This window comes from Astatotilapia calliptera, chromosome 17 (assembly GCF_964374335.1).
Source record: "Astatotilapia calliptera chromosome 17, fAstCal68.1, whole genome shotgun sequence".
Lineage (NCBI taxonomy): Eukaryota > Metazoa > Chordata > Actinopteri > Cichliformes > Cichlidae > Astatotilapia > Astatotilapia calliptera.
Genome location: NC_137438.1, coordinates 38,114,251 through 38,140,783, shown reverse-complemented (window position 1 = coordinate 38,140,783; position 26,533 = coordinate 38,114,251). Strand labels below are relative to the sequence as shown.

Here is a 26,533-nt window from a genome sequence, read left to right as displayed (position 1 = left end):
TTCAGGGTGGGTCTGACATCATGCCTGTAAAGTCTGGTACTGATCAGACTGGATTTCATTGAGTTATACTAATTTGTTTCTTCATGGCGTGACATCAAAGTTCGCCATGCCGCTGGTGTCACACCCTTTTGCGAAAAGTCACAGTTTTCACTGTAACCCAAGACCAACTCCTTAAGGCTTTCCTGGAGAAATTTGAGGCTGCAGATGTCACCCATCACAATACTGTACCCCAAAGTGTAAAACATGACATTTCCTGTTCCCACTAGGTGGCGCTGTCCCTGGTGTCAAATATGGCAGTTGAAATATGTTCAGGGGTGGAGCCTTATCATATGTGTTCACTTTGGTCAAGGTCAGAAAATGTATGACAAAATGAGAGGCAATAAGATTTTCATGGCGAGTCATCGAAATTCGCCGTGGCGCCACGGCCTCATGGTATTGTGAAAACTCAAAAGCTCCGCAATTTAACATGGCACAAGGGTGTAGTTGACACTGACCAAATTTGAAGGTTATGAAATGAAACCCCAAGGAGGAGTTCGCAAAAGTTCGAGGCATGGAAATGGCAAAATTTGAGCCAAAATGTCACCTTCTCTTCCAAATGGCGGACTTCCTGTTGGGTTTGCGTCAATGGGCCCACAGACTTTTTTGTTCGTCTTGGCATGATACATATGTGTGCCAAATTTCATACATGTAGCTCAAACGATGTGGTCGTAGGGCTGCATTTAACAAGGCATAGGTGGCGCTGTAGAGCCATTTCCCAGTGCTCATATGTAAAACCATTAAAATACAAAATTTTTCACCAGACCTGGCATGTGTGCAAAATTTCATGAGTTTTTGAGCATGTTTAGGCCCTCAAAAAGGCCCTTGTTTCGCCTGAATAATAATAATAATTAAAGCTGCAAGCAGCGTTATGAGGGCCCTCGCACCCCCGGCACGTCGAGCCACTGCCAACACCTCAAACCGGCACGTCCGATGTGATGTCACATTGATGGATTTCATGCTTTTAATCACCAGCTAACATTTCATCTTATTCAACCAGGATTATAGTCATGCCACTAGGTGGCGCTCTAACCATTATTGACAAATAGCATAACAAACATTTCCAAGCTCGAGTCTCATCACACCTGCGACCTTTGGGAGAGATTGGACATTGTGTTTTTTAGTGACAGCAGATTACTGCTTTTTGCGAGTGATTGAAACTCTACGTGCCGCCATGACCACCCCGTTTCCCTGAACGGAAAAAGCTTCGCAATTTAACATCACAAAGGTCTTTAGATTCTACACCCTGAAGAATGCTTCAATATGATGAAATCCCTTGGAGGAGTTCGTCAAAGTATGAGGCCTGAAAAGGGGGGAAAATGTCATCAAAATTACACATTAATTTTAAAATGGCTGACTTCCTGTTGGATTTGGGATATTGCTCCAAGAGACTTTTTTGTACATCTTGATATCTTACACAAGCTTACCAAGTGTCAGACTCATAGATGAAACACAGAGCAGGGGCTGATGTTTTGAAATATTGTAGGGGGCGCTGTGGAGCCATTTCGCGCTATTCAATGAAAATGATCACATGACAACAAAGCCTTCATCCATTTGGAGGTGTGTGCCAAATTTAAAGCCTCTATAAACTTTCCAAGCCCCTCAAAAGCCACTTCATCTTTCATGGTGAACCGCGTTACCACCAGGGTGCGCCGTTCAGTTTAAAGTCACAATTTTTGCACTGAAGCATCACGAGGGACTGATGTTGATATTCACCGCTTTTGAGGTGGCCACGATGAACCTGTGAAAATCAGTACAACAAAATTAAAGCCATGACATTTCCTGTTGCCACTAGGTGGCGCTGTCCGTATTTCCGACAATGGGCACATCAATCTGTTCAGGGCGGGTCTGACATCATGCCTGTAAAGTCTGGTACTGATCAGACTGGATTTCATTGAGTTATACTAATTTCTTTCTTCATGGCGTGACATCAAAGTTCGCCATGCTGCTGGGGTCACACCCTTTCGTGAAAAGTCACAGTTTTCACTGTAACCCAAGACCAACTCCTTAAGGCTTTCCTGGAGAAATTTGAGGCTGCAGATGTCACCCATCACAATACTGTACCCCAAAGTGTAAAACATGACATTTCCTGTTCCCACTAGGTGGCGCTGTACCTGGTGTCAAATATGGCAGTTGAAATATGTTCAGGGGTGGAGCCTTATCATATGTGTTCACTTTGGTCAAGGTCAGAAAATGTATGACAAAATGAGAGGCAATAAGATTTTCATGGCGAGTCATCGAAATTCGCCATGGCGCCACGGCCTCATAGTATTGTGAAAACTCAAAAGCTCCGCAATTTAACATGGCACAAGGGTGTAGTTGACACTGACCAAATATGAAGGTTATGAAATCAAACCCCAAGGAGGAGTTCGCAAAAGTTCGAGGCATGGAAATGGCAAAATTTGAGCCAAAATGTCACCTTCTCTTCCAAATGGCGGACTTCCTGTTGGGTTTGCGTCAATGGGCCCACAGACTTTTTTGTTCGTCTTGGCATGATACACATGTGTGCCAAATTTCATACATGTAGCTCAAACGATGTGGTCGTAGGGCTGCATTTAACAAGGCATAGGTGGCGCTGTAGAGCCATTTCCCAGTGCTCATATGTAAAACCATTAAAATACAAAATTTTTCACCAGACCTGGCATGTGTGCAAAATTTCATGAGTTTTTGAGCATGTTTAGGCCCTCAAAAAGGCCCTTGTTTCGCCTGAATAATAATAATAATAATAATAATTAAAGCTGCAAGCAGCGTTATGAGGGCCCTCGCACCCCCGGCGCGTCGAGCCACGCCCAACACCTAAAACCAGCACGTCCGATCTGATGTCACATTGATGGAATTCATGCATTTAACCACCAGCTAACATTTCAACTCATTCATTCATGATTAGTTAGTCGTTCCACTAGGTGGCGCTCTAACCATTATGTACAAATGGCATAACAAACACTTCCAAGCTCGAGTCTCATCACACCTGAGACGTTTGGGAGAGATTGGACATTGTGTTTTTGAGTGACAGCAGATTACTGCTTTTTGGCGAGTGATTCAAACTCTAAGTGCCGCCATAACCACCCCGTTTCCCTGGACGTAAAAAGCTTCGCAATTTAACAACACAAAGGTCTTTGGATTCCACACACTGAAGAATAGTGCAATATGATGAAATCCCTTGGAGGAGTTCGTCAAAGAACGATGCCTGGAAAGAGGGGAAAATGTTGCCAAAATTGCACATTAATTTTAAAATGGCTGACTTCCTGTTGGATTTGGGATATTGCACCAAGAGACTTTTTTGTACATCTTGATATCTCCTATAAGCTTACCAGGTTTCAGACTCATACATAAAACACAGAGCAGGGGCTGTGATTTTGAAATTTTGTAGGGGGCGCTGTGGAGCCATTTTGGGATATTCAATGAAAATGATCACATAACAACAAAGCCTTAACCACATTGGAGGTGTGCGCCAAATTTCAAGACTTTTTAAACTTTCCAAGCCCCTCAAAAGCCACTTCATCTTTCATGGTGAACCGCGTTGCCACCAGGGTGCGCCGTTCAGTTTAAAGTCACAATTTTTGCACTGAAGCATCACAAGGGACTGATGGTGATATTCACCGCTTTTGAGGTGGCCACGATGAACCTGTGAAAATCAGTACAACAAAATTAAAGCCATGACATTTCCTGTTCCCACTAGGTGGCGCTGTCCGTATTCCCGACAATGGGCACATCAATCTGTTCAGGGCGGGTCTGACATCATGCCTGTAAAGTCTGGTACTGATCAGACTGGATTTCATTGAGTTATACTAATTTGTTTCTTCATGGCGTGACATCAAAGTTCGCCATGCCACTGGGGTCACACCCTTTTGCGAAAAGTCACAGTTTTCACTGTAACCCAAGACCAACTCCTTAAGGCTTTCCTGGAGAAATTTGAGGCTGCAGATGTCACCCATCACAATACTGTACCCCAAAGTGTAAAACATGACATTTCCTGTTCCCACTAGGTGGTGCTGTCCCTGGTGTCAAATATGGCAGTTGAAATATGTTCAGGGGTGGAGCCTTATCATATGTGTTCACTTTGGTCAAGGTCAGAAAATGTATGACAAAATGAGAGGCAATAAGATTTTCATGGCGAGTCATCGAAATTCGCCATGGCGCCACGGCCTCATGGTATTGTGAAAACTCAAAAGCTCCGCAATTTAACATGGCCCAGGTGTGTAGTTGAAACTGACCAAAGATGAAGCTTATACGACCAAATCCCAAGGAGGAGTTCGCAAAAGTTCGAGGCATGGAAATGGCAAAATTAGAGCCAAAATGTCACCTTCTCTTCCAAATGGCGGACTTCCTGTTGGGTTTGCGTCAATGGGCCCACAGACTTTTTTGTTCGTCTTGGCATGATACACATGTGTGCCAAATTTCATACATGTAGCTCAAACGATGTGGTCGTAGGGCTGCATTTAACAAGGCATAGGTGGCGCTCTAGAGCCATTTCCCAGTGCTCATATGTAAAACCATTAAAATACAAAATTTTTCACCAGACCTGGCATGTGTGCAAAATTTCATGAGTTTTTGAGCATGTTTAGGCCCTCAAAAAGGCCCTTGTTTCGCCTGAATAATAATAATAATAATAATAAGAAACGGAGCAGATACAATAGGGCCTTCGCACTCTCGGTGCTCGGGCCCTAATAATAATAAGAAACGGAGCAGATACAATAGGGCCTTCGCACTCTCGGTGCTCGGGCCCTAATAATAAGAAACGGAGCAGATACAATAGGGCCTTCGCACTCTCAGTGCTCGGGCCCTAAAAATATCTTTGCTCTTCTTGTTTGCATAGCTGCTACACAGAACACAGTGAAAAACTGAGGTGATTCTCCAGTGGCACACCTGAACGACAGAACAATGTGAATATCAAGAGTATCATACCAACACTAATACTGGTAACGGATTGATACGAGCACAGGAGGATCGATATCTTGTTTTATCTTCTTCAAGTTCAATATGTAACCGACTGAACTGTGTTATTTATTTATTTTTGGAAATGAAAAAATGTGCTTCATACATGCACCGTGTTGACTGTCACGTCTATTTTATTTATAGCCCACAGCACATTTAAAAAGCAGAAGTTGACCCAAAATACTTTAGAGACAGGCGCCTTTACAATCCAGCTCGCCAACAAGCTCACTTTTTAAAATGCAAGAACAGCAGTTAGCTGTGTTTTGTTGTGTTAACTCATTATTGTTGGAAAGTAAAAATCACAGCAATTTAGTGATCATTAAAATGCGTCCAGAATTTGCAAACTGATGATGATTAAGTTAGAAGTAAGTATTCCTCATTAACTGAAGGTGTTGGAACGCCTGAGCAGAGGGAAAATATGAATGTTGTTATTGTAAATATTATTGTAATCTTTATTTGTTCTTTTTCAGGGTTTTTGAGGGCAAAAGAAGGTTTGTAAACCCACAGCTTATTGCTGAAGCTTGTTCGCCTTCATCTTTTTGCTCTTTAACAAATAAAGAGGGTTTTTTTGTTTTGCAGTTTTTTATCCTGCGACTGTGACTCCAAAAGGAAGTGCAGATCATCATATGTCCTGATGCAGACCATAATTTAGGCCACGTAAACCACAGTGGGCCATAATCAAGAACCACACCCGTGAACAGTCTCAATAACTCTTAAATAATTATTTATTTGAATGATTGCCAACATGCACACACACAAAAATCTGTTTTGATAGAACATTTCAGAAGAATAATAGCTTTAATAGTAGAACAGGTTTACAGTGAGCACATGTAAAGAATCTGGAGGCGCCATCGGCAAACTTTATGAAGCCTGAAACATCCTGTATGACTTTTTTGGGAGAGGGTGAGCCTTTGGAGGCATATCCTTGGAAGGTAACGCAGACTTCCACGTGTTAGTCAGCAGCTCTCATGACTGCTGTTTAAGGCATCAGGACCTCAAGCTATGCTCATGGAGTCTGTTCCTAACAGTTTCATCGGGAACATGCACATAAATATGCCATTCTGTAAGGCTTTGGCAGTGATCTTTCTATTACTTTCTGCATAAAGCAACAGATAGTGATCCTGCTGCTGGGTTGATGCCCTTCTATGGCCCTTTCAGGGTTTCCTCATGCACAGCCTGCCTGGCTGTAAGTACCCTCTCATACAGTGTCAAGAACAATAACAAAAAGCAAAACTAGTAGCATGGGGTATTTGTATTTTGTTATATCTGTTTCTAATCATTATAAATATATAACAGCTAATCCAAGTACTACTGACCAAGCGGGCTATGACTGCAAAAGAGCTAAAGAGAAAGGAAATACACACAATGTAACATTTAAACCATCTTCAAACAGAAATTAATTTTTTTTATCAACTGTTTTCTGCATTTACAGTCAGACTATGAACTAGAAAGACTGGCAAATGGAACGAGGTGCACTGTGCACAACAGGGCGAAGTGAACGTTTAACAACCACCACAGCATCACCTTTGTGCTGCACTAGAGCAGCGGTCCCCAACCCCCGGGCCATGGACCGGTACTGGTACATGAGTCGCTGGGTACGGGGCCGCGAGAGTTGAGGCTCGGTTGTGAAATTTATGTTTTTCATGGTTTTTATCGTTAACTCTGTTTCCCTGGGTCTTGTGTGTCTTATTTTGAAATAAATATTTACGCGTTACCATAGCGACCAGAGAGCATTAAGGGGCAGAGAGGAGGATGTTACTGTCAAGTGTTGTTGGCGCATTTCAGGAGGACGCTGCTAATAAAGTTACACAATTACACAGTGAAGTCACGTTTATTATTATATTTGTCTTGGTCGTATCATTTTATTCTCTTGTATTTATCCGCGACACCTCAAAAGCCGGTGTTCTGACAAACCATCCTACTTCCTAATTCCAGCACAAATGTAAGTAGGCATGACGGTTTGCCACTTAACTTTGCCCATCGGAGTATTCTTCTCGCTCATATTCACAAAGGTAGGACGGTTCGCCACTTAATTTCGTGTTGTGCGCATGTGTACAAACAACAGGTAGGATGGTTTGTCAGGTAGGATGGATTCCCGGAACACCGGTCTGTGAAAATATTGTCTGACATTAAACCGGTCCGTGGCGCAAAAAAGGTTGGGGACCGCTGGACTAGAAGGTCCATGTTTTTCGCTTTCCTTCTTCTCAAGCTTTTCCGAGCACAGTGAGTATCGCACACTGCTGCTGTTTGTTTCTATACGTGTTCCCAGACGTTGGTCCCTGCTTGCTGCTGACATTGCAAAGGTCATCTAAAACAGCAAAGCTATCATCAGGCACCAACACGCAGTCCGTCGTGTCTTGGACAAATCCTTACGAGAATCTGAGGCTCTAAACGCCTCCAACGTTATCCCTTTTTATTATTTGATATGTTTTAGGTACGACGCTTTCGCATGATAACCACTAAACATGGATGACGTATAAAACTTCCCGAGATAATCACGAGGAAAGCACTCAGGCTTTTCTTCTGATATGGTTAGCACGCTGCAGCATATCTATATTACTCGCATAAACCTGTCCTATGGGCGGTTTTTGCTAAGCCTGTATGCTTTGTCGAATTCTTCATTCTGTATTTATGTTGAGTATAACTAAATTCCTTCGCGTATGTTGAATGTCACAACAACAACAAATGGAGACATCATCGCATTGTCAGGGTGATAAATATGAAAACTTAAAGACATGGCTTAAAATAGATGTTAATAACTGCAATGTTATTAAAAAACTTTTCTTTAGATTGGCCCACCATTAAGGAGATACATACAGATATATGCTAAGATCATTAGCGATACAAAATGTCATTATTACATTTTGTATAAAAGTTAGTGTCATTTCTATAAAAAACACCTCAGCAAATGGGATTGTGCCAGCCTGGTTTTATGTGCATCTTTTGCACATAAAAGATGCAAAAGATGCACATATGTCTTCATGTGCAACATGAAGACAGACTGACTGGAAATGTTTGTGATTTGTGGAAATTTGTCTTCTTTTAAAAATCACTTTGCATTTGGTCGAGTTGAAAAAGTTTGAGCATCGAAACAAACAAAAGAAAGTTGCTTATTCAGCATTTTCATCATTAAACCTAAAATAGCAACTGACTGGGAAGCTAGTTTTACCAAGTATTTCCCAGGACAATTCACACATTTTTACCAACATTGCTAAATGCTTAATGGTAAACATGTGGTTCTCATATCTCTTTTCTACTCTGAGTACTCAAAGTTACATTTGTCTCACTATCAGCACATGAAAGAAACTGTGCTGGGTTGGTAAGCTGATAGGGTAGCTGGTTTCTTTCACCAGTACACTGTCTAATTGTACTGTATCAGGTACTCGGGGTAGATCTGGTGCTTCTCAAACACCACAAATATGGTGGGGTCCATTACATCGTCTACACAGCTGTCATAGAGGTTTATGCCCCCTCCGTCTTTTGAAGGAGGTTGGCAATAATCGGAGGACCCTTTGGTGTAGTCTCCCACCAGCACCCGTGAGATGAACATGGCTCGGACGTCAGCGTCACCGGTGAAGTCGTGGGAGTATTTGGCATCGCGGGCAAAGTAACTGCCTGTGTTTAGACACCAAAAGGTACAATTGTGAAAAAATGTATTTGTGGGGAAGGAAACTGGTAAACATGCAGAGGTGATTACACGGTGAAAAAATCAATGTTTTCCATAAGAATAACTCCACAGGACTCACGGTGTCACAAAGATGAGCGTGGCTGGAGTCTTTGCTTTTTAAATCTATGCTGAACATGTGCTGAATAACCAATAACTATTTCAGCACGAACATTTCTTCCACTCACCTTTGCCATAAGCCATTCCATGAGTTCTGCAGTCGAAGTTGTTGTGGCAGATGGTGTTTACAGATTTGGAGTCGATGCCATGAAAAAGCCTTAGTTCAGGCACATCTCTCCCTCGGTTTTTGGTCCTCATCTGATTCTTCTGCCTTGAAAAAGGAGACAGGAAACAAATTAAAGCAAGCTGTAAGAGTGTGAATCATGGTCTTGTGTCTTTGAGCCTGTGTTTTAAGTTTTTTTATGCTTTGAGTTTTCTGTGAGCTCATGATTTGTTCTTTTGGATGTTGAGACGCAGTTTATGTTCTAGCTCTGTATTCACTCCTTTCAATATATTATTGTTTCACATTGCTTCTGTGTTCGTCATTAGGTTATGTAATCTTTAGTCATCATCTTTTATGACCCTGTCCCGTCTCCCCAGTCAGTCACGTCTCCATGTTCCCGTCACTGTGTCAAGTTCACATGTCTTAGTCTGTGTCTTTGTGGTCTGAGTCTCCCTTTGTTCTCATGGTTGTGTTCTCCTCCACAGTATATTTTACTACATATAATATCCCCATAGGTCACATTATATCTGGAAGAAAACAAGCCATGAAATTTTGGGAAGTCTTTGTAGATCTCCAAGGTAACACTGGGTAACGGTCTAGATCCAGGCAAGGATATAAAGAAAAAGTAGAGAAAAGGTCAGAAAGTGTGCATGCTAATAGTAGACATTGAATAAAAGATGGACCAAGCCTGTGGCTCTGAAAAGCAACACCACTGTGGGCAGCTTAAATCTCTATATTCAGGGGGCAGCAGGGGGCAAAAAACTGAAAAAGTGGTCAGTTTATTGAAATGCATGAAAAAAGATCTTCTTAGTACGTTTATGACTTCTTTAAATATTTTCCTATTGGGTTGATTTTCTCCATTAATAGTTTAAAGTCTACTTTAATACAACATGAGTTTCGTAAATGATGCTGTTACTTTATCAGACAGGGGTGGCTACTTGCACAGATACAATAACCTGGTTAGAATCTATCGTAGACACAAGCTGTCAGCCAAATTTAACAAGCGGCTGATGCATGGATATTAACTGGATGTCGGTACGTACAACTGAAAGGCCGCCCAAAGACTTTGGTTCTGAATTCTCTCAATGTTGATGATATCAAAGCCTCTCATGGTTTTACAGAAAAGAGCTTCAACCTCCTTAAATTCTCTTGAGCTGCTCTGGAGGGAGATTTGCTGTAAGAAAACAGAGAAACATAGAAAATGTTCAGTCACAATAACATTGAACAAAAACAAGCTGTAATCACAATTTTAAAACACCATCATCAAACACAGAAACAGAAAGAATTATTAACTTTTTTTTTTACTTTGGCTTCTAAACAACACTTTTTTTCAACACTTGCTGAAGGAAATATTTGGTTTTTTTGCTGAATACTTTATTATGTTCCATTTAGCTAACATAGCATCTTTGCTGGCTGAAGAAACAGATAATCAGGCTGTGCTGATGTAAAACAACAAAACAATGAAATGAAAAAAGAAACAGCAGATATCTAGCAATACTGAAATCATTGACTGTCTTTTTTTTGAAAATTAAAAATACAAAATCTTATATCAGAATAAACTGAGGCATCGAGTTTTCAGCAGCCGTACTAAAGAAAGTTGACTCCTAAAATCTGCAAACATGTGAAAAACAACCTCAGCTATCTGGTACTAATTATCCCATTTTGTTAAAAATTACACTGCAAACAATAAGAAATAATAGATTACAATTACTCAATGATGTTTACATTTAGAAATGACTGTGAGCTAAACCAACAGAGGAAAATTATATTTTTTACATTTGTTGGTTTTCACAGTACCGAATATCCTGTTTCAGGGATCTGTGTCTTGTCCCAGTTGTCCGGTACTGGGCCAACATTTTGAACCACAGGCCTTCTGCAAACAGAAATGATAAGGAATGCTTTCATTATTGTTCGTTTTAAAACCCCAAAACACATTTATAGTTATATCAGTACTGAAATTAATTAAAATTAAAATCGTCATTTTCCCCATTAAAAGCCGTAATAACAATAGTACGATTTTTTACTGGATTTTTAAAAAGATTATTATTATTATTATTATTGCAAATTCATCAATAAAACTACCAACAAAAACTTAACAATTCAGATTTATGTCTGAGGCTGCAATTTTTGGATTGCAATGATTTGTTTCACATTAGAGCACAGAGAACATGTGGAATGTTTAAACTGGAAAAACTGCACCATCATAACAAAAACGTTCATGTGTAGCATCCCCTTTTCTAACAACAGTCCACAAATGTCTGTGAACTGAGACCAGTTGCGAGAGAGAGATGCTCAACATTCCTATTTTTAATGCAGTGCCACTTGAGTGCTCAAAGATCTCATCAACTAGTGATTTTTGGCCTGAGATTGTTCCAAGTAAAGTCTTTGTAGATCTCCAAGGTAATACTGTGGTAAGGTCTAGATACAGGAAAAGGAAAGTATATAAAACCATATCTAGAGCTTTGATTGTCTCAATGAGAAGAGTAAACCGAACAAGAACATGAATTCTCCTCCCCAATTAGAATGAACTTCTCAGATGTAAGAACACCGCAGAGAATAAGCTGCTCTTGGGATGACGTACCTGACTTTCTTTGTTCGGACGTCTACAGCAGAGACAAACCGTGGCCGTCTGCACACGAGCGTCTTCGTGCCATTAAGGTTGTTTGTCTGCATCATGTCTGACGGGTAAGAAAAAAAACATAAATAAAAGTTTAAACTTGTGCAATGATTATGACACCACTTTTAAAACACAGAAATCAGCGATCAGATACAGTTTCCATATTCTTTGTTTACCGTCGAAACTGAGTGAATACGAGTGTGAACCAGCAGTAAACTCCACAACGTCTTTATTATTGCCCAGGAACAACTTCTCCAGCTTTGTGCTGTTGATGTCTGCTGCTTCATGTCCACCAATCTGCAAAGTAAGAAAGGCGAGCAGGTCTTTAAACGCATAACAAACAGGAATTGCCATATGAACAATAAATCGTTGGGAAGCAAAAGAATATTGTCTAAAGAGCTTGTAATATTATAAAGGTCTCAAGGTAGAAATTCCCAAGTTAGCATAGCCACAATTATGAAAACAGTAACATTTGGTTTGGCAGAGTCGTCATGCTGGACGTCCTTCCTCACCGAGCTCAGCATGGCTTTGAACTTTTGAACCCCTGACACCAGATTTGTGTTTTGGTATCAAACTAGGGATCTTTTGCATGTTAGGTATATGTGTTAACGACCACAGCTGGAGCCTTAAGATTTTTAAAATTTGATCTTAGGTTGCAGACATTTTATATGAAAATGGAAGAAAAGCAAAGCATGGTGCATTCATTTGGTTGGTAGCATGTAATTCTTCCTCTTTCCTATAAATCAAAGGTAAGTGACTGCTTATTTTAGTATTAAAAATCTCAACAATTCAGAATATGAGATGAGATATGAGAGGAATACATTTGGTAGGTAAAAGAAAAAGATTAGGAGATGAGCTGTAAATAAGAGAATAGAGCAAGTAAAACATTAACCATGAAACAAATAAATCAGGATATAAAGAAGGCCAAAATAAAAAAAACTAAAAAAGCACGCTGGGCCACAGCCAGTGTAACTCAAACTGCTGAGAAATATCATGATCTTAATTTAGTTTAAGAGTAAATCTCTGCCAGCTTCACTTCTTTCTCCTTTGTGTGCATCATTTATTGCAGTTTACATGTAGTATTAACTGCAGCAGTAGGTGCCATTGATAATGTGACTGAGACAGATGTACAGTGGCACAGATCAGCTCCACCTGCTCTTCATGCTGAGGCACGCCGGATATAAAACTCTGACCTGCTGCAGCTATTTTTCCATGTTTGTTCACTGTTTCACAAACATATCAGTCAGGAACTACTTCACCCGTACACCCCTCCTAAGACGTGGAGTTATTCATGGCAAAGACTTTAACCTTTGGTTTGTTAAACGATGTTTAACAAACAGACTACCGTACTGTAATTCATTATTATCAGGATGTCCAAAAAACTCGCTGAAAAGTCTTCAGCTAATCCAAAATGCTGCAGGAAGAGTCCTGACAGGGACTAGAAAGAGAGAGCAGATTTCTCCTGTTTTGGCTTCCCTTCATTGGCTTCCTGTTAAGTCCAGAATTGAATTCAAAATCCTGCTCCTCACATACAAGGTCTTAAATAATCAGGCCCCATCTCATCTTAATGACCTTGTAGTACCATATCACCCTATTAGAGCACTTCGCTCTCGCTCTGCAGGCCTACTTGTTGTTCCTAGAGTATTTAAAAGTAGAATGGGAGGCAGAGCCTTCAGTTTTCAGGCCCCTCTTCTGTGGAACCAGCTTCTAGTTTGGATTCAGGAGACAGACACTATCTCTACTTTTAAGATTAGGCTTCAAACTTTCCTTTTTGCTAAAGCATATAGTTAGGGCTGGACCAGGTGACCCTGAATCCTCCCTTAGTTATGCTGCAATAGGTGTAGGCTGCCGGGGGATTCCCATGATGCATTGAGTTTTTCCTTTCCAGTCACCTTTCTCACTCACTATGTGTTAATAGACCTCTCTGCATTGAATCATATCTGTTATTAACCTCTGTCTCTCTTCCACAGCATGTCTTTATCCTGTCTTCCTTCTCTCACCCCAACCGGTCGCAGCAGATGGCCCCGCCCCTCCCTGAGCCTGGTTCTTCCGGAGGTTTCTTCCTGTTAAAAGGGAGTTTTTCCTTCCCACTGTCGCCAAAGTGCTTGCTCGTAGGGGGTCATATGATTGTTGGGTTTTTCTCTGTATCTATGAAGCACCTTGAGGCGACTTTTTGTGTGATTTGGACTATATAAATAAAATTGAATTGAATTAAAAAGATCAGAAAGTGTAAGCTCTGAATGGCTGCAACGTCAAACTTAAATGGTAGTGGAAAATTATTTACTTTAACCTTCTAAGACCTGAACTCTTCCACAGCAGCATTTTTATTTTCTCTTTGATATTTGGGCTGATTGGGTCCTGATAAATGTAAAAACAAAGAATTACCAGATTTTTTTGTTTTTACCTAATTTTTGTTTCTAAGAAAAATAAGAGCCACATATGAGGATATTCATTTAAAATTTCGATAGAACAGAAGCAGTATAATGTCCTCGTAAGTGGATCTCAGGCCCTTGTAGAGCAAAATTGAGTATTTTGATCTAACTAACCCAAAATGTGATGTCCACATATGTGGACGCCAGGTCCTAGGAGGTTAATACAGTTTCCATAAAACAACAGAGCTATACTAAAATTTAAGTGAGTAATGATGTTTATACTACAAGATGATGTCAGTCTGTTTTGTTGTCATTGTGATGTTGTGCATCGTATTGACAAAATAAAGTGTGCTATACCGCTCTACCATCACACAAAAAGTTGAAGCTGTGGACACTGGGCTGCTAGCAAACAGACGAACAAACAGAACCCATCACTTACTCGCTCCCTTCAGCAGAGAATGAAAAACAGCAAATGCTCTTACGTAACAAATGTGACAGTATGAGCTTTTGGATTTAGCAACAAACTCTTGCTGATATGTTAAATGTGTCAGAGTTTTTTATTTGCATGTCCACAAAACTAGCATGCATTTGGAGTCTTGTTTAAAGTTTCTTAACAAAATTAATGTAGCTCTGTTCTCCAAATGTGGTCGTGTTCAGTTTTAAAAAAGTAAAACAAAAACACAACAACGGTGAAAATGAGGCTTTGAAATGCAATCGACAAACTAATGGGTGACGCAAAGACGACTGTCTTCACTGTTTATCAAAGAGTGCAAACAACCTTTTTAGTAAACAGTCAGTTACACATTTTATATGTTTGTACAGCGGTCTGTTAGAGTTATGTCCTAATATTGTCTTTTTCTTAACAACATAAAAATTTAAAATACGATAACAATAATGTCGTTACTCACAGCAGATGCAAACATGTTCCACCTCCCAAACTCATCCTGCCAGTACCAAAGCCACTCGGTGGTGTGGATGAAGGTCGGCTCAGTCACCGAGTTTTCTGTCGAGAGCCGACGTACCTGCTTCAGTCCGCAGGTCATCGTGTCAAAGTGCACGGCTGGGCTGGTGCTACTGCAGACACACAATTAAAACAAAATGAATCCACTGCTAGCTGTGTACTGCGTGTGTGTCATTTGAAAACACAGCATTAAGACATTTCTTGTAGTTGGTCATCAGGTTTGCACACATCAGCGAGGGATCTTAGACCACTCCTTTTTACAGAAACTCTTTAAACCCTTCAGGTTCTTGGGTTCCACTGAACAACTCAAAGCTTCAGCTCCCTCCACAGATTTTCTATAGGACAGGTCTGGAGACTGTCTGGGCCACTCCATGACCTTTGCTCTTCTTTAGCCACTTCTTTGTTGACTTGGTATGTTTTGGGTCACTGCCATGCTGGAAAATCTGTCCACTCAGTGGTCACGCTGCGGGAGGGAAGTTCTCGTCAAGATTGTACGGTGCATGGCCCTGTCCATTTAGGATGGGAATTGATAAGAATTTAGCGATTCCGATTAAATGATTGATATCAATTATCAATTCTTCATGGCTTTCACTGGCTCTGCTTTGAGTCGCCACCATCTCTAAGCAGCATAGCAAAGACATTACATTCATGGAAGTTAATTACATGCTGTGTGGTCAAATGTTTGTGCATGTTGGAGGGATTTCCCATCCTTCTTGTGTTTTGTGGTCATTACTGAAAAATGTAAAAATGTATTACACAAATTACACAAAACCCTTTTTTTAAATAATGCAGTACATACTGTAACTACTTGTTACATTACTCTTTACATTACCTAAAATACTAAAACACACTGTCATAATAACCAGTTAATAGTATAATAGTACAAACCTTAGGCTACAGTCCAGCACACCAACACAAATCATGACGACACAAGGACACACATATGATCCTAGTCATAGTATTTAGGTGTCAACAAAAAGCTGCCAACACAGAGCAAAGATGAAAACCAGCACAAAGAGCGATCGCCATGGTGATTCTACTTTAGAAACATGAACAGGCAGAAAGAGAGTCTGCAGCCTGACTGCTCATCAGTTTGTTACTTGTTGAAGTTCAGGCTCTGGCTGATGGGCTGCGGCTTTAACATTACTTTGGGTTCTTGGCTAGCTTAGTATTAGCATGCTCTCTGTGCAAAGAGCCAAAGTTGTGTTACCACCATAGTGCAGCTGTTTCTGTCCTAGATGCAGTTTCCACTTTACCATCACACTCTTGTCTGTTTTTTTGTGCAATAAGAATAAAAGGACAGTCCATATCCAGGCTATAGACTGTGCCACTATTTTCCTCCTCCAACAAACTGAAATCAGCTGATTTGGACAACAGGGAACTGGTTCTCTACAAGAACTGGATCCTGATTCTCAAACCTACTGTCCATTAGAACCTCATTCTGGGGAACTCATTCTGAACGCTTAGCAGAAAACAGCGCTTGACTGTGGTAAAAGTGTTCTTTAGCTCATATTCAGCATTTCTCTTCTGCCAAACATGGTGGCCAAAGAGATCGACTGACTGACCACAACACTTTCTCCCAAGCCTTCTCTCAATCATGAAGATGTTCACTTGAGCAGGTGGACCTTAAGGTTGCAGCAAGATTTCTATCTATTCTGCTTTAAACGCAGTTGAGATCAGGAGTAATGATAATGGTAATTTGTTGGAAATTCATGTCAACTCAATGTGCTTAACACTGAACATAAAAACATAAAAACCTGGTCACCAAACCGCAACCACCACACTCCACACAGCTTCCCGTGACACTGGGGGAGACAGAGTTCTGTCTGCATGTCAGAGATCAAATCCTTATTTCACTCAGCGACATGCAGGTCAAAGAACTTTTCTGTGATATGTTGATATTCTATCTGCTTCCATCAAAATAAGTAACTAACATAAAACTACCATAAAATTGTGTTCATTTCACTTTAAGTGAGCAAACTTACAAATTCAGCAAAGAATCAAATATTTTATTTTAATATTTATCCAAAGCGTTGCGCCTGAAACCGCCGTATTGTAGCGTCCCTCCAACAGGAGACAGAGACGGTCAGGATTCCGTGTACCAGCTGTTCATTAGGAACAGTAACACAGTCGGCTGTGGGCTGTAGACAACGCCAAAACAAAGAGAGCGCTCCCTGAAGAACAAAAACAATCCCTCTGTCTCCTCTTGAACTTTTTTCCCCCCCCCCACACACACACACACACACAGACACACACACACACGCTCCATAACTCCCACCCCCATACATACACTCTCAGCCAACCACAAGCATGTTCTCCTACAGACTCTCTGTCACAGGTGTTTGATATGATCGACAGGCTTAACAGCCTCTAGATTATTACACCTTCAAGGACACTCAGTAAATCACATCATTGCACGTGTGGAGCAAGTCCATCATAGCTGTGTGACAAATCTGAACACAATAACGCTGATGACACAACGATCAGATTAACTTGCAATCCAGTTTGTTACATACTAACATCACAGAGAGCCAGCGCTTCCTAAAACCAAAGCTTTCTGAAGCATTTTACCTTCAAAAAATCTGGAAACGCCCAAACCTTTTATCTAAAATTGAGATGTCTGAGTTGCAGAATAAATGTAAGTACCTGTATGAGTTACTGGGGTCACAGTAGTCTCTCTCAATTGTCTCATTATCGGGCAAATCAGTCCACTGGTGTCCCTCTTGGACCTGCCATCGGTACGGCATCTTGTCATGAGCTTTAAAACATCGATCTAAGAAGAAAGAAGAAAGACAGCTGGTCAAAGTCAAGAAAGAACTACATTAAAGCCTCAAACACTTACTAACCATGACTTTCTCACCTTGATGTTTGCAGTGACCTTTGATAAAGTACATGCAGATCCCTGTTTTATCTGAAAGAAACAGGAGATATTTCACAGGCTTCATTCAGACAGCAGTTTTAGTTCATCTCCCCACAGAAGTGTTTTCAGCCGTTGTTTACCTCTGACAGGGCTCTGTCTATTGTTCTGCCATCCGCCGCCTCTAGCAGCTACATCACTGACAGCAGCACGAATGTCACTTAAGGAACGAGTATTTTGAAAAAGCCGATGGTTGCCCCTGTTGCCGCCTCTCCCTCTAAAAGGCACAGCAGCTTTTTTTGGACGCCATGTCCGGTTTTGGCTTACATCATTTTCGCTGCTCGCATCGTTGTCGCTAGTGGCGGCAGAGATGTCACTAGTGGGAGAGTTTTCATCGTCGCTTTCATTCAGTCCATCGCTGGAGTACAGGTCAAAGGCGTCAATGTTTGCAGCAATGTCACTAAGTGAACAGGCCTGATCCTGCACCGGGCGGCTGCTGTGGCTTCCTCTGTTCCCCCGAAAGCCACTGTTGCCCCAAGTATCTCTCCAACCTCTGCTGAGCTGATGGCCACCTCTGCCTCTCTGACTTTGTTGACCATGGTCACTGACTCGAGCCACCTTCAAAGCTTGTTTATTTGCATAAGTAGCCTTCAAGGATTGAAAGAGTGTGTCAGGTACGCCTCTAGCTTGCAAAGCTCTGAATGGCTGTGGAGCATTAAAATCGTGGTTCTTCCAGCAGCTGCATTCACGGCTGATGTAGGTCTCACAGATGTGGAGCCTCTTGCAACCATCACCATCCTGACACCTGCCAAACAGTCCAACACCGTTGTTGTAGTCGTGGCATATCTGGAGATATGGAGAGAGGAAAAGATGAAAAGTGAAGGTTATAATCACAGACTGTAAATCAAACCTGGATTATAATCATATATTCTACATAAACGATAGATAGAACTGTCTGACATTCCTGTTTGATTTGTTGTTGTTTGTTTTGTTTTGACTTTAAAAAAGGCACTGTACATGTAAGCTGTATAAATAAGTAAGACAGGAAAGACTGAGAGCATAAGCTTGATTTGAATCAGTTTAGGTCATTTTGTCATAAACTTCTAAAAAACAGGTAAATTCAAGGAGAGATGCAACCATTTGAATCTCCCCCTGCTGGGCATTAAACAAAATGCAGGCATTTAAAGAACTTTCATTTAACACAGTGGTTCCCAAACTTTTTTTTTTTGCTAGCCCCTCCCCTTCGTCTTACAAGAAAACGAAATTCGTCACGCAACGTCAAACGTATGTGCCTTTTGTCACGTCACGCCGTGCGCCACGTTAATGGCTGTATTCCAATTCAGTGTCTGCAGCCTTAAAGTACGCAGCCTCAACGATCCTCAAGGGCCGCGTACTCAAAGACCGCTAAGGCCGGAAGTGCGAGGCTTGTGAAATGGGACGGTCTAGCCTCCGTTGCGCTGCCCAGGTTGCCTAGCAACCATGATACTAACAGCTGGAAACGTGTCATACAGCTGTGTTTGACAGAAATGAAGGAGAAAATCTTTTGTTCATTTGTTTGTTTCTACATGAGCTTTGATCATTCTCTGTAAGATTAAGCTCAGCTATTGAACGGCGTATATTTTAAAGTAAAGGCTTTAAAACCAAGTTAGCACAAACGTCACTAACGTCACATAACTTTGCCGACATGTGACCAACAGTAATGTTTTAATGTTCTTCGTTATTAAACATTTGCACATAAATAAGTGACATAATATTCATTACTTACTTAAAGTTTACTCTTCAGGCGCCCTTCACCCGCCGTTTTTTTTTTTTTTGCAAAATTATCCACACCCACCGCCGCGCTATGCATTCTGGGATAATTGGGCTACGAAGTCTACACCGCCACAGCCTTAAAATTCAGGGAAATGAAGGACGCATTTCAGGGCCGCATTTCGAGCAGCCTTTGAATTGGGACAGCCTTCGTCGCATCGCGGTGACGTAATCGGCCTTGAAATGCGGCCTTTAAGGCTGCAGACCCTGAATTGGGATACAACCATCGTTTACATTAGATCAATCTCTACAATGGCGGATAGAGACAAAATACTGTTAATATGACTATCTGCAGTTTTTACACGCTTACATTTACACACACAGTTGCTGTCCCTCCGTTTAGAAAGGCAGAGACGTCAATGGTGTAATTATTTTACATTTTTTCTCAATAGCTATATTTTTCAAAAAAAAAAAACATTTTTAAAGAAAAACACTTTCAATTCATTTAAAAACAAAAGTAACATGTTAGTGGAAACAGCGGGTGTGGCATTGTGTCGTAGGAATGCAAACTAGACTGACTCGTCCGGTTCATGCTGTGTGTTGTTAGACTTACATCAGGAAGAACTGTGTGGTCACTCTGCAGCAGCAGGGTGCACAGCTCCTCTCGGCTCAGGCTCTCCAGCTCATGCTCCCTCAGAAGTCTTTGGTTATGCTCAGACGTCAGCTCATGGGAGAAGCTGCAGCCCCTCCTGTTGTAACAGAATCCACACAGCTGAGTCATGACGGTAAGTACTCAGTAAAAGAAAAGAAAAAACCCCAAAACAATAATGACAACAACAAAAAAGCTGTCATGTACGTCATGGGTTATCTTTCTGGTAGAAAGTCCGTTTGCAAGTCAAAAGACGACGCAATAACTCATGGACAGAATTATATGAAAGTCAAGTTCAGCGTTTTGGGAAAAATGTTTTAGCAGGATTCGCCCAATAATAGGTTTGATGTACAGCTGGGTAGAGCCAGCATCCGTTTAACTTCGAAGACTCAGACAATAAGCTGTTTATTTACTTTAAGTCCAGCATGTTTACCTGAGCTGAGTGAACTGACAGAATCCGCTGAAGAGGAAGTTTTTACACAGGTGCAGACCCCTGCACGTCCCCGGGCAGTCTTTGGCTCTGCAAAGTCTCAGGCGGGTCCTGGCCACCACCTTCGGCTGTCCGTTTGGACAACACCGAGCAAATTTCTCTCGGTTAGAAATGATCTCCGACACCTTCGTGGGATCTCCGGAAAATAGATTATACACTAAATCCTCCGTGTTGACTGCTCCTTGGCCGGCGCAGATCATTTTCAGTATTTCCGTCTCCATCGTGTCCGAGCTCTGCCTGCGTTAACTTCCACCTGGGAGACCAAACCGCAGCTTGACGACAGCGGCCGCTGGTTTCATGGGAGGAGGAAATCTTCGGTATCATTTCTGACGATTGGAAAGCGAAACTGAACTATTTTTTATCTTGGACTGATGCTGTAATGCTGCTGATGTCCACTTGGGGGCGTCACCGCGCTGTATGACCTCCATAGACCTCGACTGAAAATGAAAAGAAGGGCTTACTTTTGCTTCACAGCTGAAACATGTCCAGTAATGAAAACACATGGCGTCACAATGCGTCTATGGCTCTGTGGATGTGTCGTTGCGCAACAGCCCATCTCCTGTATACTACTGCACAGACTGTGCTGGGCTATAGAGCAAACTCTTATGACAGCTCGTATGGATGGGCCATTGCGAAGGAACTGGATTAACTGTATTTTTAATTAATTACTTAATTAATTAAGTTACTAATTACTTCTCCAAAAAAAGAAATCACTTTACTTTACTGATTACTAATTTTCAAAAGTAATTAGTTACTTTATTACTTAGTTACTTTTAAAAAACATATGCAACCTGAATACATTATAAAGTACTATTGCTTTATAACGTATTCAGGTATCAGCCCAAGTCTATTTTTTCTGCATAATCCATCACATAAAATTGAATCAAATGAAAAAGTATCTTTTAAAACTTAGTATTAGTTTTAATCATGCAGAGTGTACAGCGGATGACAATGTTTTTACAGAATCAAAGTAATGTGAGTACTTCCAACGCTGCATGGTCACACTCTCTCCCGAGCTCCATAGTATCCGTTGATCTACACACGTCTGCTGCTGCCACAGACGTCGCGCGCTCGTATGTCACTCTCACAAATAAAATCACGGTTCAGTAACGCAGTAGCGCTTACAGGAAAGTAGCAGTAATCTAATTTCTCTTTTGCAATAGTAATATTGTACTTCACTTAAAAATTGGAAAAAAGTAATCAGATTACAGTAGTTACTTGCAACGCGTTACTGCTCATCCCTGGTCACCTGTAGGTTATTATTATAGCTTCTAACAAACTGACAGGCTAATATTTTGCCCTCATATCGAGTTTTAAGGAAACTTCCATGTGTTTGACTCCAACAGCAGCAGCGTGCGCTCATCAGTGCACAACAGGGCGAAGTGTGAAAGATGAACAACTACCACAGTATCGTCTTTGTGCTCAGCGTTTATTGTTTTCTTTCTTTCTCTTTTTTTTTTTTTTACATGTTTTTCCAAACACAGAGAAGTGAGTGTCACACACATCGCAGCCCTTTGTTTCTATCTGTGCTCCAAGAAGTTGGTCCCAGCTTCCTGTTGACATCACAAAGGTTGTCTAAACAGCAAAGTTATCAACACACAGGCCGTCATGTGTCTCAGCCAATCTGACAGTGTCTTAATACAGTAGGACACGCTAATATGACAACCACTAACTACCTGAGATAATTACGTGAAAAGCAATCAGGTGTTTCTTCTAGCTCAGCGTGCTTATGTGATATTAGCGTTGTGCTGCTATTTCTGAGTTATTCTGTATAAAAGTTATTTCAAGGTTTAATTTAAACATAATGAGTGGAAAAGCTGTCAAGTTTTAGAAATTCACCTTAAATAATTTTACAGTACATGTGATTTAGGTGGAAAAGTTTGAGCATCAAAACAACAAAGAGAAAAAACAAACGAGAAATTTGAAAATGGAAAGAGAAAGTATGAAACATTTAACATTTCTGAAGCTTTCTTTAGAAACCTGCATCACCTCTAATCTACATGTTCAGCATGTCTGTCAAAGTTTCTTCATCATTCATATTAAACCTAAAATACTTTAATAGAATCTAACTGGGAAGCTGGTGCTACCAACTCTTTTTCTGGAGCACAGTTCACAAATCATAACTCACATTTTCAGGTACCACTTCTGGAAAATCTTTTTACTAACTCAGCTACATTTTCAGAAAAGTCTAACAATTCCCTTGGAGATAGTGTGGGAAATGGAGTTGATGGTGTGGGTTTGTTGACTGTTCCACTGGTTGAGTCCATGGAAGAAGCTGTGCTGGGAAGGTGCCGTGCAGTGGTTTGACTTAAGATGGTATTTAGTTTGTGTACTACCGATGGTGTCTGTACTACTGCTGCGGTGGGTAATACCAGTGGTTTCCCTACTGCCACGTGTCTTGGTACCACCACAGATTGCTGTGCTAGTCTCGACCCTGATACTCGCTTTGGTACTGTGCCATCAATAAACATGTTTGTGGTCTTGTACTGGATCAGGTACTCGGGGTAAATCTGCTGCTTCTCAAACACCACATATATGGAGGGGTTCATTACATCATTCACACAGCTGTCATAGAAGTTTATGCCCCCTCCATCCTTGGAGGGAGGTCGGCGATAATCAGAGGACCCTTTGGTGAAGTCTCCCACCAGCACCCGTGAGATGAACATGGCTCTCACATCAGTGTCACCGGTGTAGTTGTGGGAGTATCTGGCATCACGGGCAAAGTAACTACCTGTGTTTAGACACCAAAAAAGACGACTGTGAAAAAAATGCATTTGTGGGGAAAGACAGCAGGAACCCTAGTGTCACAAAATCATCTGCAAGACTGAAATGAAAATGTTTTAAATGGATGCTATTCAACATTTCTTCCAATCACCTTTGCCATAAGACGTTCCATGAGTTCCGCAGATTCTCCAGTCAAAGTTGTGGTGACAGATGGTGTCTGCAAATTTGGAGTCAGTGCCATGAAAAAGCTTTTCTTCCCTCACATTTCCTCCTTTGTTTTTGGTCTTCATCTGATTCTTCTGCCTTCAAGTAGGAGACAGAAAAAATGAACTCAAAGGGGTACATGTACAGTAAGTGTGTGAATGTAAAGTCAATCAATCTATGTAGATGTGAGGCAACCAGAACCCGGGGGACAAGAAAGAAAGAGAAAGAAGAAAAGAGAAGTTGGCAACAGAGGGATACTGAAAATCTGCATAATGACCTGATGTAGGAAAAAAAAACCCCAAAGAAAACAGTAGGAAACCACGGTAACAACCAACATAAGCATAAGTAACAGTAAATAATACGTATAGAATGTTACTGAGCAGCATACACGACTAGTAATGCACGATATGTTTACAGGCAGCAGCCAACCAAGATAGTGTGTGTCTGTGAGTACCTGCTTGTACACCTGTGTGAACACTTGTGTGTACACGCATAAGGTTTGTTCATGTAAGTGTCCAATAATAGGTTTGGGGAGCCATAGCCCTGCCCCCCAGGACATGAAGCAGGCATGGAGGAGATCCAGGCCCCAGGCATCTACAGGTCCCCCAGAGCATGAAAGCAATGATCATGACACTTTGCATATTAATGATCAAGGAGCTGACCTCACAGCCCATTGCTCATTCATTGGTGCTGGTTTCAGTCACTGTGTAAATGTACTATTTATAAGGTTGGAAGCCTGCGGACAGCTGAGACTGAAGACGTCACTTGGATGAGTGACGAAACGTTTCTCCCACTGAAAACGTCCAGATGAACAGAATCTGGTTTTCCATCGGTGTGTGAATGTTGTTAGTTTGTACTTGAGTTTAGAAGTGCATGTATAAATGTGTGAATTAGGCATGTTGTATACAGTGCTTTGAATACTCCGGGAGAGTAGAAAAGCGATATATAAGAATCAGTCCATTTAACTTTTTGGGGCGGTATACTAAAATGCTACTTACACTGGACAAAGCAGAAAAAAGTCAGATAATATACATGTTGATCTTAGATCAAGCTTCTGGTTCTGAAAATCTACCTTGCACTCATGAAGTCAACCATGAACTACAATTTGTTCATGGGACGCCATCTGTCTGACAGCAAAGCCTTTGGTCATGCATCAGGACAATGATCCCAAGCACAACCGCAAATACACAACAGAATGGCTGAAAAAGAAACAAATCAATATGATGCCCAATGAATGGCCCAGACTCATTCATGAATGAAATGTTGTAGTGGGACCTTAAGAGAGCTGTGCATAAACAAATGTCCACCAAACTCGATGAACTTAAGCAACACGACCCTAAAAGTTAAAAAAAAAATTCTTATCAAACAGGGAAGATTAACGTTTGTGTTTGGCAGTGTGATGGTGTGGAGCTCCGCTCTATCCTCCAAGATGTCAACGCTCACCCCCACAGACTACTTCCAGAATTTGGGAGTGGAGAGGACAGAACAGAAGGGACATGCGACAAATGCTGGTTGAAGGATATGATGTCAGCCCACATACTCAACTCTGCTGCTCAACCTGCAGCTGCATTTTCCACCAATTAAGGGAAAATGAACAGGCTTCCCAGATTGAGATTTATTCCAAGAAGCATTTTTACAACACAAGCCAAACATATTTCATTACTACATTAAATGAAATACGTACAGCTGAAAGGCTTCCCAAAGAGCTTTGTTCTGAATCCTCTCAATGTTGATGATATCACAGCTTTTCATGGTTTCAGAGAAAAGAGCTACAACTTCTCTAAATTCTTCCGAGCTGGGCTGGAGTGAGATTCGCTATAAGAAAAAACAGGAACATTAAACATTTTCAGTCACAATTATAAAGGAAAAGTAGAATGGAGTGGAGACAAATAACATAATCACAACGCTAACACACAAAATCTGATATGAAAACCTGTAAAGCAGGTTTTTTCAGCAGATAGTGTGAAATATCTGAATTTATTTTCATATATATATATATATATATATATATATATATATATATGAAAATAAATAAATATATATATAAAATGGGGTTTTTTTTGGTTTTTTTTACAATACCGAGTATCCTGTTTGAGGGATCTGTGTCTTGTCCCAGGTTTCTGGTATTGGAGTGGAAGTTTGAACCAAAGGCCTTCTGCAGAGAGAAAGGGTTAGAATGACTTTAATTATTGTTTTTAAAGGTTGAAAACACACATCAGATAAATGTAATTAATGATCACTGCGGTAAGCAGACTTCTTTTCTTTATTCAAACTTTTTTAAGTTTTAATTTTAAATGAATAAAATATTTTTCCGTTATAAGCGACAATGAAAAACATCATATTTTTAATTTCTTGCAAATTCCTTGAAAAACAAACCAACGAAAGAAAAAAAAACAACCCCAAACTAAAGAATTGTGACTCATGCTGAGGCTCCACACAGACGGGGAAATAACTGTTTGATACCCTGCTGAATTTGTAGGTTTGCTCACTTTACAAAGAAATTAAAATATAAAGTCTCTCATTTTGATGGTCGTTTCATTTTAATGGAGAGATCAACCAAAAATTCAGAAACAAAACCCCCCATTACCGAGTTCTTTGATCTGCATGTCATTGAGTGAAATAAGGATTTGATCCCATACAAGCGAGCCAAATGAACACAGCTAATAAGTGAAACAGAAGAATTTAAGAACAATCAGGGTTGTTCCTACAGTCTTTGAGTCTTATTAAGTTAAGTTACTAAGTAGCTCAACAGTGTCTCTAAGAAACCTGTAGACATCATGTTTTGTGAAATCTTTGTTGACTAAAAAGCTAATATGACCAGTTACTGATATGGCTAGCTACTTATTTACATCTCCATGAGTAAATAGTCACGTTTCGTCTTCTTGAAAGAGATATTTGGCTGTGTCAAAAATTAAATCAGCATTGAAACCCCCCAAAACAACTGCAATTCCTTAAATGGCCACTTGAAGTTATCTTAAAAAGTTGACCCACTTTTGTGGATAATGTTTACAGCCTGGTACAAAATAATGGTTTTTGTCTCTATAGCAAATTT

At 40.8% G+C, this 26,533-nt stretch overlaps 2 protein-coding genes across 4 annotated transcripts in view; both read right to left on the bottom strand.

Annotated features, from left to right (window-relative positions):
- Positions 1-5,678: 5,678 nt before the first annotated feature.
- On the bottom strand, positions 5,679-20,979 carry LOC113008589 (protein mono-ADP-ribosyltransferase PARP12-like). Its single transcript, XM_080291446.1, has 12 exons — positions 20,497-20,979; positions 20,028-20,163; positions 17,809-18,511; positions 17,669-17,719; positions 17,455-17,581; positions 14,756-14,921; positions 11,652-11,772; positions 11,440-11,536; positions 10,656-10,731; positions 9,902-10,032; positions 8,824-8,966; positions 5,679-8,586 (listed from the first exon to the last, which is right to left on the bottom strand). Exons 1-12 carry the CDS (start codon positions 20,772-20,774, stop codon positions 8,333-8,335), a joined length of 2,283 nt encoding a protein of 760 aa, XP_080147572.1. The 5' UTR covers positions 20,775-20,979; the 3' UTR covers positions 5,679-8,332.
- Positions 20,980-21,963: 984 nt separating this feature from the next.
- LOC113008588 (protein mono-ADP-ribosyltransferase PARP12-like) overlaps positions 21,964-26,533 on the bottom strand; it is a 15,038-nt gene continuing 10,468 nt past the window's right edge. For all 3 annotated transcript variants that reach the window (XM_080291268.1, XM_026146065.2, XM_080291267.1), the window contains 4 exons: positions 25,561-25,636; positions 25,166-25,296; positions 23,429-23,580; positions 21,964-23,284 (listed from right to left, as the gene is read on the bottom strand). In XM_080291268.1, coding sequence (XP_080147394.1) covers positions 22,686-23,284; positions 23,429-23,580; positions 25,166-25,296; positions 25,561-25,636 — 958 coding nt within the window. In that variant the 3' untranslated portion in view covers positions 21,964-22,685. The remainder of the gene's footprint in view (positions 23,285-23,428; positions 23,581-25,165; positions 25,297-25,560; positions 25,637-26,533) is intronic.

What these genes read in the sequence shown, in the direction of transcription:
- LOC113008589 (XM_080291446.1), bottom strand. Translation starts at nt 20,774, where the DNA reads ATGGAGACGGAAATACTGAAAATGATCTGCGCCGGCCAAGGAGCAGTC. An exon ending in TAGACAGAGCCCTGTCAGAG is followed by an intron (nt 17,720 to 17,808) that starts GTAAACAACGGC and finishes TGTTTCTTTCAG; the next exon opens with ATAAAACAGGGATCTGCATG. An exon ending in TCCCTGAAACAGGATATTCG is followed by an intron (nt 10,033 to 10,655) that starts GTACTGTGAAAA and finishes GTTTTCTTACAG; the next exon opens with CAAATCTCCCTCCAGAGCAG.